The 16,881-nt window shown below is 35.5% G+C and overlaps 1 protein-coding gene across 1 annotated transcript in view; it reads right to left on the bottom strand.

Annotated features, from left to right (window-relative positions):
- SEMA3E (semaphorin 3E) overlaps nucleotides 1–16,881 on the bottom strand; it is a 145,625-nt gene that overhangs the window by 43,678 nt on the left and 85,066 nt on the right. The window contains exons 3-4 of the mRNA XM_075491521.1: nucleotides 16,795–16,854; nucleotides 11,872–11,991 (exon numbers count right to left, since the gene is read on the bottom strand). Of these exons, the coding sequence (XP_075347636.1) occupies nucleotides 11,872–11,991; nucleotides 16,795–16,854 (180 nt within the window). The remainder of the gene's footprint in view (nucleotides 1–11,871; nucleotides 11,992–16,794; nucleotides 16,855–16,881) is intronic.

Below are 16,881 nucleotides of genomic sequence, written 5' to 3'. Positions count from 1 at the left end.
TAATCTTAACACTGCACCTTTAAAGTCTGGCATTTTGCACATCCATATGTATCCATGTGCACTCACCAGCCTAACATGAGGAACCAAAGAACTTACTTCAAAACGAATCATATATAAGATTTGTAGAGCATTTCACTGGTGTAACTGGATTTTTTTTCTCATGTGAGAAATTGAATACTGAGTGAATCCAGAGAAATTTTGTGATCACAATAGAGAGTGTAATGCACAGAATAAACCTCATCTTGATTTCCATTCTCATTTGCACTATAATGTTTTTAGTATAAATTCACATGACACTTTTTTGCAAATATTCTTTTGTTCGGTATATTCTCAAAACATTTTTTTCACTTCTTTTCTTTTTTCTTGTATACTCACTTATCCTTACTTTTTTATTTTGACATAGAAGGACACACTGAATACATTATGCAGAGGCTTCTTTTAGGAAGGATGAACCTTGACTTCCCCATTAAAAAAAAAGTCTGAAAAATCACAGAACATGTCTGTAAATCAGCAGAAAATATAATTCAAATATAAGCCTCTAAAATGAACTCTCAACTCCATGACCTGTCTTAATCTGTACACTTGCCTCATCAAGAAGACATATGGTAAAAGAGATATACAGTAGAATACTTTCTCTTTGCATAACAACAGAAAATAACGTACTGGGTCAGGCCTGAAAAGACATCTCACATCGGATAACCTTTTGTATTTAAGCAGACTAAATTTTGGTGCTAAGAAAAATGTGTATTAGCAGTATCTGCTAACTATAGTCCCAAATATTAGGTAGGTGCCTAATTGATATAAATCCAACTAACTCATTCAAGAAATTAAAAATCTAAAACCAATAGAAAATGAATCAATACCATGAAGTTTATATAAAGGAACCTGTGCTCCAAATACTTTAATAAGTTCCTGTTGCAACCTACTAGCCTATTTAGGTCAGCATAGCACAGATATGCAGCTATATGGGTGAGTAAAACTGGGATGTTCCAACAGTGAAAGAACCTTTCATTTCATGATGTAATATCTTCTTAAAAATATCCAAATACTAATTTTCAAAGGATCTAAGCAGTGGGAAAAAATTGCTCTGCTTGTTGTCAGAAGACTACTAAATTTGAAAATTACACCTTCCATGTTCACTCAGCTTTATTTTCTGAGCCAAATGGGGATACAATATTAGGAATAGAGTCCTTAGAGAACTGGCTGAAATAGTCAGTTCTTTGCTATTGGACATAATTAAGACTATTTGGGAGGCAGTATTTCTTCTGAGGATCTGTTTTCAATCCTCTTTGCTATCCAGTGACATACTGAAAAGATCAATTGTCCTATGGGATGAGAGTGCATAAAATATTACGGACATTAAATCCTCCCTAAAAATTCAGATGTATTTTTCACGTCTATGCATTTTATTCCACAGTTAAATGATTAAGACACGTTGGGCTCCAATCTTAAAACATGTTTAAAATCTGGAGCTATGTCAGACTGCTGTCTGGGCTTGCTAAAAGATTAGCAATTTGTGACTTGTGTCAAAATATCTGGCCTAAAGTGACAAAAATAATATATTTCCCTGATTTAATGCATGTGAAATACTCTGGCAATAGAAAAAAAAAAACCTCAAGCCTGCATACAGAAATCACAGGCATTTATCCTTAGCAGGTCAGAGTGTTTAAGCAGAAGTGATTGTCTTGGTCAGAATTTTAGGAGACACACCTTTGTATGAATTTAGCTGGACACATAAACTCGTTAGGGTGCTATGGCATAGAATAGGAGCTTTAGCAAAATAAGCTATGATTATATTGCACTAGTGTGACAGTTAGTATATATGAAAGTTCCAGGGACCGCGTAAGGGGTCTCTAGAATTAGAAGGTTTGAATAGGTGTATATGGAGATACAGTCTTATGACGAAGGTGAAAGAGGAGCTAAAGATAGTACAAAATTGTTATACAAAACTGAAGGGATTTCTGTGGGGAAGTGCACAGTCTTTACACAGAGCCTCGCTAGTCAAGGCTTTTCCTTTTCCTTGATTTTGACAGTAAAACTTGTGTTGAGATTGTGAGGGTCACATCAGAGCAAATACCAAATAAAAGTCCTTTCATCTAATGATTGCTATCATAACAACTGGGGACAAAGGTCATGAAAAAAATATTAAAAAAGGAAGGATACAGGTCTACGGTTTGAGCCTACAGTCCAGGTTTTGGTGATGGATGGAGCAACAGATGCATTGGGCATGGAGAGGACAACAGGTACGTTCCACTGAAAATGGATTTCAGAAGGAAAGCAGATACCCTGAGGAAGTTCTGTCTATCTCCGTATTGTGGAGCCTTAGATAGCCAACAGTCCTTTTGCAGAGCTTCAACAGGGCGTGCCAAAACGGGCCATTCTGGAAGAAAGGGCAGAGGAGTGGATCCACTGCCTCTTGATGACACACATGAACTGCAAGTAATACTTCTTTTTAGTTCACATTGTAATCTGGAATAATTTTCTTGGACAGATCTCAGTCAAATAAGAATAATTATCAGTCATAAATCATAGAAGAATTATGGAATATTAAGGGTGCATTTTATAAACCTGCAAAAATATTAACTAAACCCTGTCATTGTTCATTTTTTGCTGGCTTTAATTGTGATGACTAACATCTGACTGAGCAGTACCTCCACACCTCAAACAATGCCATAGACTTCACCAGGTGCCCTCACTTAGAAAAATACTTTCTCTTATAAATAAAGGTGGCAGAATCTAAAAATCATTATGATGAGAGCTGGAATATTTAACCTACCCCCATCAAATTACCACACAGGTGGAGTATTTCTTTCTCTTCAGGATAATAGTATTATCCCTCTGTATTGATTCATTCTTTCCTGACCATCTGTCTTTAATCTTGCAAAGGGCAGGTTTAATACGACAGAAAATTCATTTCATATGGCTGATCAATTCACATTCTCTACTAATCTGCCAAATTGAACTTAAACTTCATGTATGACCATATTTAGACAGTATTCAAAAGTAATGAATGTCATTCACCTCATTTTATGGATGCAGAGTACTGTCAAACAAACCTGTTGTCTGTTACAATGTGTAAGACTGACTGATAAGAGCAACTGTGCTAATACAGAATACTTGGCTTTCTCCAGGGCATTTCACTTAGTACATAGCTATTTGATGAAATAATGTGCAATATCAAAGTGTAGTTGTTATTAGGTATGCATTGATGAATCCTCCTTTACTGAAGGTTTCCCTAAATTTTGTTCTTGATAGAAAGAAGATTTTTCAATTTAGCAGTGATTTAAACAATCATATGATTTCTTTCCTAGTAAAGTTTACTAAAAGAGTGTGGGGAGGGGGCATGAATAATGAAGAGAAAAGGTTAATGAGAGCTCTGGGTGCATTCAGGTTATGGAATGCTCTCAGTACCGCGTTAAAGGTCAGAAGTTAACAAAGTAGATTTTAATACAACCGTATCCAAAGTGGTCTATCTGGGAATAGGGAGCACAGTTTATATCTGAAGTACATCAGAATGCCCTAGAAGATGGAGGTTCAGATCCTTGTCCAGTCTACTTTCATATATTAGACTGAGGTGCCTCATTTAGGATCTTTGACATACCAGGTGCCTTGTTACGACTGACAGTGACAGGCATCTCTAGAAATCTCTTCATTGACTTTGTCATATGAGACTGCTAATTAGGTGCCTCAACTAAGTGTGTAAACTCGGATAACTTTGGGCTCCAGAGAAGAACTTTGGGTCAAGTGCAAAATGCTAAAAAGAGATTTCTCAATGTGATGCAGTGCCAAGAACTCAGCACTTAAGTCTATGAAAAGAGGAATCTCAAACAGAGGTAGGGCAGTGACCTTGTCTGTATACACACCATCGAATAGCAAGTCTGGTTCTAGTGTCCACACTTCCAGAACATGTGAAAATACTGCAGAGGGGTCACAGGAAGGACACAAATATGATTAAGGAATCCTTGTGACAGGAGGTTTAAGGAGCTATATTTATTCAGCTTATCAAAAAAAGTGAAGAGGTGGCTTGATCTTTGTGCATAGGTACTTACATGTGGAAAAGATGTGGAAAAGATAGTAAAGATAGTGGGAGACTTTTCAACTTTGCTATGAAAGGCATATCAAGTTTAAATGACAGGAAGTTGAAGTTAGATAACTTTAACCTTGAGTAAGTGGCTATTTCCTAACATTGAAAGAAATTAAATATTAGGACAGCTTACCAGAGAAACAGTGGAGTTACCATTATCTGGATTCTTTGAAATGACAATACATATTTTCCTGAAAATATTTTAATTCAACACCTGAGAGAAATTATCTATGCAGTGTGTGACTGACCACATAAAATGTTCTGATGGTCCCTCCCGGCCTTTGTTTCTATTTATGCAATACCCATTATCCCTTTCCTAGCAAAGCATGGGAAGAACAGAATTGCCCTTTCTTCATTATCCTTACTGAACTTCACATATACAGCTGTTCATTAAGGTAATTATTATAGCCAAAACTCATAAACTTTAATTTCTCACATAACCATATGCATTGGTTCGGAAGGAACTTTTTCACCCTGTTTCACAAGAGGATGTTTGTCTTTTTTTTGGAAGGTTCAGAGCCCGGCCAGTTGTGGAGGTTGGGTTGTTAACTGAGCAGAAAATATTTTTCATGTGTTGCTTGGCTAGTACTTTCTCATTTTCTTAGGAGTACATAGGTAAGCCATGGGTTCAGTAAGAAATACTTCTTCAGGTTAGGGTTGATGTGGGCCTTCAGCTTTTTCTTTTTCCCTTTGCAGCATGGCACCTTTGTTTTATGCCATGAGCATAAAGGTAATGTTCACCTAATTAATTTCCTGCCTAATATGAGTTTAGGTACCATTTTAATCTCTTTTGAAATGCATGCATATTTAACTTCCAAAACCAGAAATGCTTTAACATAACTGAAATTTGGAGTTTTTTGATGTTTTGGTGCAATTTGACAGCCTGTGATGCAGGCATTCAGACTGGATGATGTAATGAACCCATCTGGTAAAAAATTCTATGACATTGTGTTGCTTACTTGGCAGCACTTCATATATATGAACACTTGATATTGGTTTAAACATTACCCAGCTTAATGACTAGTTTCACATGAACTATAGATGCAGAGGACTGCAATAAATAAGCAATTTCATACTATTTAGGATTGCAGATTCAATTCCATAAACAGAGTGAATTGAAAAACCTGCGAAGATTTAGTGGATGGCATTCTAGCTGGTGGCTCTTTATCCATGCAGAGGGACACTGTGTCTCTGAGCAAATATTTTCAGGGCAAGAATTTGTCACACATTCTAATGAAGGACTGACCAACACCCACTTCTGTTTGGTCAGTGAAACCAGATGTTTCTCCTCCTTAATCCTCTGCAAACTGAGAGCGGAGATGAGGTAATAGGAAAAAGCATGGAGAGGGAGTAACTGGGCAGATCATTGTTTGTTTTGATTATAAAAATACGTCAGAAACAATATCCTAAAATAATAGATATAAATATGTGTACAATTTTGTTTCTTAGCAAACCTGAAAGAATGATGACATTACCAAATGCTCGTCAAGAGCAGAAAAATTATGTCATGTAAAAATTAAACTGAGATATGACTGGAGCATTCTCTCTTAACTGCCATGTCAATTCACTTCAATTTGTTAAAGCAAGAGCTGAGGAGCTCATATTGCCTACATTTGTTTGGGGTGGAGAGGCAAATGGAAAGCTTATTGCACAGTTGAACCTTATCCTGTTTTTACTTTGAATCACAGAATATGTAGAAAAAGAAGTGCCCCTTCCCACATCCAACGAATTAGAAATAAGAAATTGGAACTTGACTGAACTGTCCTCCAAGCAAACAAATACACCTGCTGATTCACTAAAGGCAATTCCTTTCTAACAGGCCTTAAAGACTTAGACTTTAGAGCTGTAGTTCCCTGATAAGCAGAATCTCATCTGGCTAATTGAAGAGGAAACAGGATAATAAGAAATACATCAGATTGGGAACACCTAGGAGAGACTCCCAGAAACTACCAGTGCATATTATGGAAAGGGTGATTTAGTCCACCAGCTTTCTGAGGTGGAGAAATACAGCTGTAGGCAGTTTTAGCCATTGAAAATGGTACTCTGCCAGCTCAATGTACATATTAAAAATTTACAGTGTGTTCTGGAAGAAAAATTCTTCCCACAACTTTCATTCCCTCAACAGGATTTGTCATGCACAGATGCCTGCCTCTCCAGGAAATCAGGTCTATCTTGCCACCATATAGTTTGGAAAAACTTAGGATATTATTTCTCCACATTGTTTTCTTTTGGACTTTCCACTCATTTTGCAGGTCCTGTGGAGGCAGAGCAATCTCTTTAGCCGTATTTGGAATTTTTTCCATCTGGAATTTTTAAAGGTGCTTTATGAGTTAGTTAACAAGGCAGTTTGGATCACTGGAAGGTTCCTGGAGCACCCCTAAAACCTATCGCTCTGCTGAATAGGTAACTCCTTAAGATAAAATCATTGCCTGACTGCAGATAGCTCATCTGATTTGTCTAAAGTTCATCATAATTCACCTAGGATATTTTGATCTATATAGAACAGTAGTGGAGTACTGTTTTACTAGAAGCTAGATGTGGAAAAACATAGACTGAGACAGAAAGCACTTCTTCCAGTACTCATCTTCTACTACCAAAACTGAGACATTTATTTAAATGCAAAAGGAAGAGACTGGATGCAGATGCTCCTCACCCCCCACCCCCCCACCCCCCTCCTTGTTGGCATCACGGCAACAGGAGTCACAAATGTCGATTTGGTGAGAATGGAAGCAGAGTAAATTTTTTTCTCTGCACTTTACTTCATCTTCTATATTTGGTTTGAAGACGCATCTCAGATTTTTTCTCACAGAGCACATGGGAAGGATGCATATTCAATTCATCATGGGAAATTTGGGGTGGAGGGTCTCTGACTCTTGCTTTCTTCAGAAAAAAAATGTTGATTTTAATGAAATGAACTCTCCTTCATTGCTGGATGATAAACAAATAGAAGCTGGAGAAACCCAGCCTTTTCTGACCTGTATAGATTTTTGACATTTGGAAGCATTTCATGAAGTCAGTGATAATGAACTCACTGGCTGGCAATTAACTTGCTTATGTTTTTTTGGACAAGATTTTGTAATATGCTCTTTTGCAAACACCAATAGTTGTTCTGTCTGCAAAATCAGCACTCCTATTTTTCCCGGTTTGTAATTTATTTCTAAATGGCAGAAAAATGTTGGGTAATTTGCTAAAATGTTTAAATTTGGGAAAGCAGCATTCATCAGAGTCAAAGTAATTAGAAAGAGAGAAAAAGATTAAAAGCTGCATGTTGCTGTCAGTGACTACAATTGTATATTTTTAGAAAGGTAATATCTAGCAACAGCTTTACTAAAGTGAACAGCCTGGAATTCCAAAATAATATCAATTAAACCAATATTACAATAGAATGACTGCATTAAACCATTATATATTTAACCTTTCAAATGTATATTTAGTGTATCACAGAATTTATAAATAATTTGATTTAGAAAAATATATTTGGTTAGACTCTGGTGGTACAACACAAGTTTAAGGTAGAATTCAATAAATCCAATATTTATTGCTTATTGGTTTATATGATCAACATATTCAAATATAATTATTTATATTAAGACAAAATAAACAGTATCATGAAATTTCTATAGACCATGAAAAGCATGAAAGAAGCATTTAAACATATATAATGTATCATAGTACAATTTAATTATGAAAGATTTCAAAGCACATTTCAATTACTACATAGTAAGTTAGATTAATATTTTCTAGAGAGACAAATGGACATTTTTACTGTGTTTTTTGAGAAACTTAAAGGTTCTGATTTTCAGTAAGTTCCAATGAGTAATGATCGCCAGTGAGGCAATAAATTCTGTCTATTTTAGGAGACAAAAATCTCCTTTTGGCTTCACTATTTATTGACGAGCTTAGTGTTCTGCAAGACACAGCTCAAACCTGTTTTTGATAAGAAAGTATGAATTTGTAGTTGCATAAGAATGTAAGACTTTATACAGGAGGCAGAATGCTCCTTTTCATAAGCTGGATTGCACCTCACAAACACATGTTAAATACTACATCGGGATGCTATACGGTATGATTACAATCATGGTCATGGCTTTGGGATACTCTCACTCTTCAAATGAAGAACTGTAATGCATCGTTTTCTTACCAAATGGCTATTCAGAAATGGATTACTTTATATAAACTTCTGTTGCAAGCCAACAACGAAATAAATTTTCTTGCAGCATGGGACTAGTGAGCACCAAGAACAAGAGCCTCAGATGGATATTTTGTTCCACCAGATTGTTTCTCTTTGACCCACTCAGTAAATTGTGAGAGATAAGGTTGTAGAAAATGTAGTCCTGCTATTCTATCATGTTCTTAAATGCCTACATCTCTAATTTGTACTTATATACAGTTTGTGATTTAAGAACCCTGCAGTTTTTACTGAGGGGGTCGCAATCTTCCCTTTGCCATCAGCTCAGGAAGCACCATTGAAACTTATGGTGAAGGTCCCTGACCACAGCGCAAATATTTCCTCTGTGTTGATACTGCAGATTCATAGTTCCATATGGAAGAGTGAATCTAGCTTCATATGCTGTGTTAGCTAGGTATTTAGATACATAAAATCTGCTATAAGGGCTCCCTTTTCACCTCCCGCCTTTTATACCTCAACATGTCTGCAAAGTGTCGTTGTTCAAATGCATATGAGCCCCAAATACACCTTGCGCTACTTAGTTATATTTTACTTATATTTAACTGCATATAACTGCATATTATAAACCAGCATTTACCCTCCAAATAAAGTCTGAGTTTTACTAGTTTTTTAAGAAAGGTGGTTTGGTTCCTGTTTAGAAATGGAATAGTATCATTATATTTTTAAGGCTGTTTTGTTTGTTACTCTCCTTTCCATGACAGTCAGACAGTGAGAAAGAGGCAAGAGAGCTGAAGTGGAAGAAATGGGGAGAGAGTAATCGGAAGTCATTGGATCGGGATTCTCTGACCAAACAGAGAGATCAGCAAACAGACTGAACTGCAATTTTCAGAGGAAGGATCTTGTCCCTTTGCTTCCTGCAGTTACACGATGTCCTTATCAGTCCAAGAAAGCAAGATTGCAATTTGCCCACTCAATCACATACCAAGTGTTATTTTTAACCTACCATACACATGGCACCTTTTTTTTTTAATCCTGATGGTCAGCTTTTCAGATAACGGAAAAAAATATAGCTACTTATTAGTGTAGCAAATATATTTCCTGTTGGTCTACACAAACAGAAAAATGGTAATTTTCCCATGACTTCAGTGTGGGTAAAATTTTAGAACTTCAGTTTAACAAGGGAGAATAATAAACAAAAAGAAGGGAAGGAAGGACAGTGATACATAAAGGGAGGATCATGGGCCACACATTCTTATATACAAGTCTTGCTTCTCATTTTTTGTTTGTTTGGTTTCTATTTTTATTAGACTATTGCTTATGCTTTCTTAAATAGTGTTCCTAAATATACAGGCATTGCTTCCTTTAAACTGTACCAGGAAGCCTGACAGGAGGTTCATGAGAGGAGCAAAGAAGACAGGCAAAGTTGCCTTATTTTAAAATTGCTTATTATTTAGTTCCTTCCTCAATTTTAGAAGACAATGTGTTTCTGCAATTCAAATAACTTCAAATGTAAGTGCTGTTCTGGGGTCTTAACTTCTGAGATGCTTCTGATTTTAACAGCAGTTGAAGGTGCACAGCATGGATTGGATCCTTGGAGATTGTTTCTGGTGATGTGGTTCTAGTTTGGTTTGTCAAAGGGATGCACCTTTACTCAGAAAAGCTTAGTCAAAAATTTTTACTAATTTTTACATATAAATCAAAAAATTGATTTATATGAGTACACTTTAAAAAAATTTTTATCTGCAATTAATATTTATTTGAGCCAAGTGCTTATTTTAAATCCGCTCCAGCCCCTGCCCTCTGTTTTCCTGTTGTTCTGATCAATAGACCAGTAAACAATACTGTAGGTATGGGACAAGTCTGAGTTGTAGCTGCTTTAAATCATTAGGTACAAAACTGTCAGTTAAATGTGGAGAACAACAATTGAAGTGATGTAAGAGACAGAATAAAACCAGTTTGGTTTGGAGAGCTTAAACTGAAATTTGTGAGAAAAAGAATTAGGAGAAACACATTATTTATAAACTGATAAACTGAGTAATTCTGATGTGGAATAACTGAGAAAAAAATTCAAACATAATTCAAAATTTAGCTTTAATTTTCTAGGATATAGGAGAGTTTTTTCAATTTATCCAAGTTCAGCTGCATAAAACATTAAACACAATGTTTTTGTGTTTTCTTTTCTATATGTACACACACATATCAACTGACTATTTATAATGTAGCTTAAAGTTTTTGGCAAATATTTTGAAATATCTGGAAATGGAAAGGAAAGCACTTGTGACTATCTATTTTGAAGCTTTACTTTTTCTCATGGTCATCAGTAAGGTTGGTCTTTATGGTTCACTCTGCATTAGTTTATAAATAATATCCACAAAATTGAACCTGCCTCCAATGTGGACTTATGTAATTGCAATCAGCTTGAAAATTCCACTCCTGGCCATAGGGGGAAGCAAGAATTCTCTTGGATGGTGCTTTAGCATCCGCTCCATGACAAGCGCTCAGCTTTACCAGGAGACATCACTAAATATGAACCAACTAAGCAAGACCATTGTCCAGCATCTCTCCTGACATTTGCCAGTAAAAGCCGATCTTACCTTTGGGCTACAGATGTTCTCCATCTATTAAGTTCCACCTCACAAAGTGCGTGACCAAGAATCCCTGGTCAGATTCCTACAGCAGTCACCACATGGGCCTTTACGATAAGGGATAACTTTGAGTATCCAGTTTTCACTAAGTCTGGACTTCCAAGGTCCAGACCTAGTAATGTAATTTATAACTTGTCCACAAATTCAATCTAATAACAGTTGTAGAAATAAAGCCCTTCAAGAAAGCTTTTTTATGTCAGGAATTTCAAAATATATTCATAAACTCCATATGTTTTTTAGACTGGCAAGGAAGCAGGATGTAAGCAGGATCAACCAGTCAGCATTTTGGCCTCCATGTAGCAACACATAGGTTGCATATAATCAGGATTAGGTTGAATACCTAACGAGGCTTATACACTAATTTAAAATGAGAGATTGGTATTTTTGCTGATTCTTTAACCCTGATCTAATATAAGTGAGGCAGAAAGGATCCAGATTTCTGAAAAATCCAGACAATTTCTCCTTTTCCATAAGAAATGTGTTGACAAAATTGATTATATGCTGCACTTAATGATCTTCTCTGAAGTACTAATTCACTCGGCTACAAGTGTCTTTAAGGAGCTAACACACACGTGTTGGATATGATCAACATTAAGAAGCTGAATTTAACAAAAAATGATTAAGGTGTTCCATCTCCCATCAAAGTAATATATATTTGGTTTTATACTGTGTATAATTTCATTAAAAAATTCCACAGATTTAGCTAAAAACCCCAAAATATTTAATAATTTTAGAAAAAAATGCTATTATCAGCTTATCTAGTAATAAAAGTCCAAGATGAAAATGAATTTGAGTTCTTTGAGTAGTTCTCCAAAATGTACTTTCAATCATTAGTGAGTTCCTCTAGTCACAAACTGAATTTTAGACCAGCATTACATTTCCTCAGCAAAAATATCTCTTGTATGGTTTGCATGAGAACTCTGAACACTTGAATTTAAATATTTATTTTTAACCATAGAGGCTTTGCTGGAATCCAGCCTAAAAGAGTCACTGCTGTAAAACAAAGTTCTTACCTCTGATGGATGTCCAGCTCTAATAAAAGTACAGAGTGGATCGAAAGCTCCTGTTCCACAAGCCAGAAGATGTGTTCTGTTGTATCGGTGAAGGACACGGATGTAATTTGCACATTCATCCTAGTTTACATAAAAAATAAACACAGGAAAATATTAGCTATTTTTTTTAAAGATTTTTTTTTTTAGTATCTCAGGTGCCCTTAGGTGACATTCTGCATATTGAAACTTTCTCTTCTGTTAAATATAACATCTTAGTTCTCCCACTTCATACTAGTACCTCAGTGCTACCAAATTCATGGATGGACACTTTTGACATGAAAAAAGCAAGTTCAGAGCACTGATTTATCACAACTCATTTTAGGTGCTTAACCAGTTAGGAGTTATTAAGTTATAAAACACACTTTTGTGCTTCTTTAATCTCAGAGATACTCTGCAAATCTAAATATTTGTTTTACTAAGTATTATTAGATGCACTGACATTAGACTCAGAGCATGAGATGTGAACAGTCAGCAAATAGCTGCTCTCTCAAGTTAAATAAACTTTATCTCAAGAAAAATAACACTTTTTTCTTACTTTTTTTCCGTAAGAACACTGCACCATTAATTTCTTGTGTAATTAATTGCTAATCAATATTTTTTTATATTGTATAGCCTCATGCTTTATCTGTTCCCACTGTTCAAACCCTCCTTTGAAGAAGAAATTATTCATTTACCCCAGGGCAATACTGTGGGACTCATTAGTGTATTTGCAGCTTCATAAATATTACAATTAAAAATTTTTCAAACATCTCTCTGAGATGTGGGGTCATTATCCTTCCTGTGCTAAATTAGAAATGGAGACAGTGAGATAAAAGTATCCATTGATTTTGAGACTCCTGGGACTTGGTTTTACAGAGTATTTAACATTTTGCAATAATTTCTGTGTTTGGAGCAAAATTTCTGTTCATTTCCATTCATTCCTCAACATTTCTGCAACTCAGACCCTGGGTTTTAAGACAGTCACATCAAGTTTAAGGAGACAATTATAACGAGATTAATCTTAGCTAACTTTAGCTATTCTAAAGTTTAGACATGTAATTTATGCTATTCTCCTAGGCTTTTTCAATAGTCGAAGAAGGCATCCAGACCTCTCCAAAAGGCAATTAATTCTATCTTAAAATGAATGTGTAAAACAGAGTGGAGGAATTTTCTTTTTGAAAATTTGCTGTCCTTCACTGATAACTACTCTAGTTTTCGGAGTGCTATATTTATATGAGAATAATCCTGGGTCTTATTGACCACCTGCAAGAACTTAATGTCACAGAGGATGAATCTGTGGCAGGGCCATGGGCAGAATTCAGCTCTTGCAAATCCACATTGGGTTCAAAACTAAGAAACTGTCTTTCTTCTTTCTTCAAACCCTTGTGTCATGCAGTGTAAGTCTTCCAACTCCTCCAACAAATAAATAAGGATCATAAAGAAAAATTCTCCTTTGCTACAAGGTTCTCCTTAACCATTCACCTTGAAGATATATCGTGCTAATTGAAAGAAGCAGGTAACCTACCCAGGCAGTAATGTGTTGTGCAATTAAATATTATATATATGCAAAGGGCAAATCAATCTTGCAATATCTTACTTTTGGAATTTTAACTAATATATTACTTTTTTTAAAAGGAAATGAAAAAAAATAAAGGTCTTCCTTTACATGGCATTCACATGGTCTCTCACCTGGACAAAATTTTTCAGACCCACTGAAAGAAACCTGCTACTTGAATTGGCAGACAAATTGAGAGAATAATGAGTTGAGATTTGTAGGATGTGATCCTCTATACATGGATCAATGCTCAAAGACAGAGGTGCCCACTTTGTATGTGGATTTCACAAACATTTGCTGACTGGTGGTAGCAGAATGGTAATACATAGGAATTCTATGATGCTTTGCAGTTTTTAAATAGATGCTTTACTGGGCACTGATGTTGTTCCTCATTCTCCCTCCCCTCCAAGTATGACCTTCCTGACTTGTCCCCTCTGCTCTCTCTCAATGGTGGTCTGGTCTTTACTCCATGGTTTCCTTTTTTATCCACATATGTTTGCAGCTCTTGATCTTTGTCTCAAAAGCACCATAGAGGAAGAGAGATCTTAGGATTTTTTTTTAAAATGGGCAAAAATTACACATTTTTTCTCCTGTGCGCCTTCAGAGAAATGCCTGAAATTTTCTGCAGAAAAAACAGGATGAGGCAGATACCAAATATAGAAAAAAGTAATTCTAAATGGCTAGATTTATCATTTATAAACAAATGAAAAAAGGTGCTATTCTGGGAAGTGTCAGGCAACTAGGCATTGCTCCTGACCCCACTAATAATATCCTGTACACATAACAAGGAAGAGATGCATCAGCCAAGGGAATATTAAAATAAGTTTTCTTCCTATCATATTAATTAATTAAATGTTGTAGTTTTCTTTAGGACACTCCATAGACATATTAATAGATCTGTGGAATTTTATTCATCTGAAACTTCTCAGTGTGAAGGAATTACTCATCACTACAGAATTTGATTTCTATATCTGAATGATTTCAAATTTTCATAAAATAATTGAAAGGATCAAAAGCTCTCACACCACAGGCCAACAGGTGTGTTTCCTGGCACACAGGATAAGAGCAGAAGGATTTTTTTCCTTGGCTTGATCTGGATCAGAAAAGTGTGGCCTGAATTTAAGATGATGCACATGTTGTTAAGACAAGGTTTTTCTAACTGTCCTATTAAGTCTATTACAAGCTCTCTGTGTTTATGACTACAATACTTGCAGTTTTACTGCTACAAGATGAACTGATAACTTTTAAAGGTTGTAAGAGCTTGTAAAAGTGGCCTGTTCTGTTATATAGAAAGAGGTAGCAGAGAACACATGAAGTACCTCAACACTGAGTTGGTTTATTACAACATTTTCAGTTCTATTAAATATTAATTATGCACTGAGTAACAGGTCTTTTGCAAAGGAAAATAAAGAAAGAAACAGCATGGAAATAAGCAAAAAGCTTTGAAAGAGCACTGATGAATAATTTTTTTCTGACTTTACAGTGTGAAAAATAACATTCAGAACTTAGAAATGGCAAAGAGTTGATTTTAAGACATAATGCCATTAAGCCAATATTGGTTTCTGGCTACAAAAAATGAAGGTGAAAAGAAAAGTAATAGGAAATTTTTTGATTCTAATTTAGATTCCTTTCAGGTTGAGCAGTTTAACTTACTGAATACTGAGCATGGTAATGAAAATTACTAAGGTTTCCCTGGAATTAATTAGTCTTACTCATTCACATAGTGCCACACATAATTAGGTCTCATATGAGGATCAGAATATTGTTTGGTATTACAATATTTCCAGCTTTTACAATTTTAACATCTTTTTCTTAAAGACTATGGAGTCTTGTGATTATTTAAAAATTCTGTGGTTTTCTTTTAAAAAATAGAGACACCTAACTTTCACAGTACAGAGAGATGTGGGAAACATATGAAGTTCTTTAAATGATCACATTCATTACAATGCAAATTTGAAGACATAATATCAGACTGGATTGTAAAAGATTTTGAATTTTAGGGAATCTCATGAGCCTGAGGGGGATACCTTTACATTACATTGGAACAACAGTACCTATTTCTGTATTTATTTATCCCAAAGAATTTTGTCAAAGTGTCAGAAAATCAATCCCATCATGCAGTGGTGAAGGAAAGATGATAGAGCTTTAACTGTAATAAAAGCCTATGCTGAGAAGTAGTATTAAATAAAGCTGAAAGAATTTAGTTTTTGGATTCATTTAATATGACCATGAAGTTTGGATAATGTAGAAAAACACCATTTTCAACCAAAGCCACCTGAAATTCTCAAAGGTACAAAAGCATCCAGAAAAATGCAATGAACTTTTAAGCTACCTCAAAAAGGATCAGTTCTATGCCAGGTGAGTGTAAGGAGTAAAGTATCATGTTGGTTTTTATTATTACTATTATTTTCCAATCTGGTTCACCGATTCCCTTGATGTGGATAGTTCTCATGCTTGCACTTCAGCAGAAATCTTTATAGCTTCCTCATCTTCACTGGGAATATGTTGTTATCATCAAGGCTGCCTGTTTGCTGTGTTTGTGTGGGAAAACTGTGCATGTGCCCTTCTATGTCCTACATTCCTGTCACTGTTGCTGTAAAATTATCATCATTTTCAAATCCTTTGGTACAGTGTGAGCTCTCTCAGCTGTGCGATTTATTAGGTGTTGTACTTGCTGTGTGTTTATGAGGTGCAGATAATGAGCTTGGTGCATTGCAAAATTAGAGAGAGCTCCCATCCAGAAGAACTTTCTTCATGTGGTGCCAATGATATCAGCTGCTGTATGTCAGTGACCTTTCAGGTCTTTCCCCAGGAACTGATTACAGTCAAAGCACTGGATCACAAGAACAGAAGAGTTTCGGGGCTCATTGAAACAGAATATTTTTATTAATATACCATAAGACCTGTAGGGCAAAACAATTTAGGGTATATTTTATAACTATTAATAATTTAACTGCTTTTTTGAAAGTATTCTAGAGAATGTGAATTTTAAAGATAAATTAGAATGTGAAAAAGTGTGAACAGAGAAGGTATCCAATGCGTATGAAAATAAAGGGAAATAGAAATGGGAAATTACAATTATTAAGGTATGTTCTTTGATATCCCCAGAAAAAGAATTAGGAGAAAGTTCAGATGATCAGAAGTGTTTATTGCCCATTTATGAGCTGGTTTGAAAAGCAATTAAACTAATAATTTAGTGTGTTCACAGTAGTTACATGTTTTTAAGCTGCAACACTTAGAATTATATCTGTGCTTTGATCTGTCCGAAGTTCAGGGATGCCTGAATCCTTGTTTTGGACCAGTCACTGGTATAATTAAAGTATATTTGATTTGTAATCAATGATACTTACAGCATCTCTTCCTTTAATTATGCATTCTTCTGCCTGCAGAGGTGTACTAGGCCAATGGATCTGAGGAAAAAAAAAACCCCAAACATA

This window comes from Mycteria americana, chromosome 1, assembly GCF_035582795.1.
Source record: "Mycteria americana isolate JAX WOST 10 ecotype Jacksonville Zoo and Gardens chromosome 1, USCA_MyAme_1.0, whole genome shotgun sequence".
Taxonomy (NCBI): Eukaryota; Metazoa; Chordata; class Aves; order Ciconiiformes; family Ciconiidae; genus Mycteria; species Mycteria americana.
Note: the sequence above shows the minus strand (reverse complement) of the source record. Positions and strands in the feature narration are given on the sequence as shown.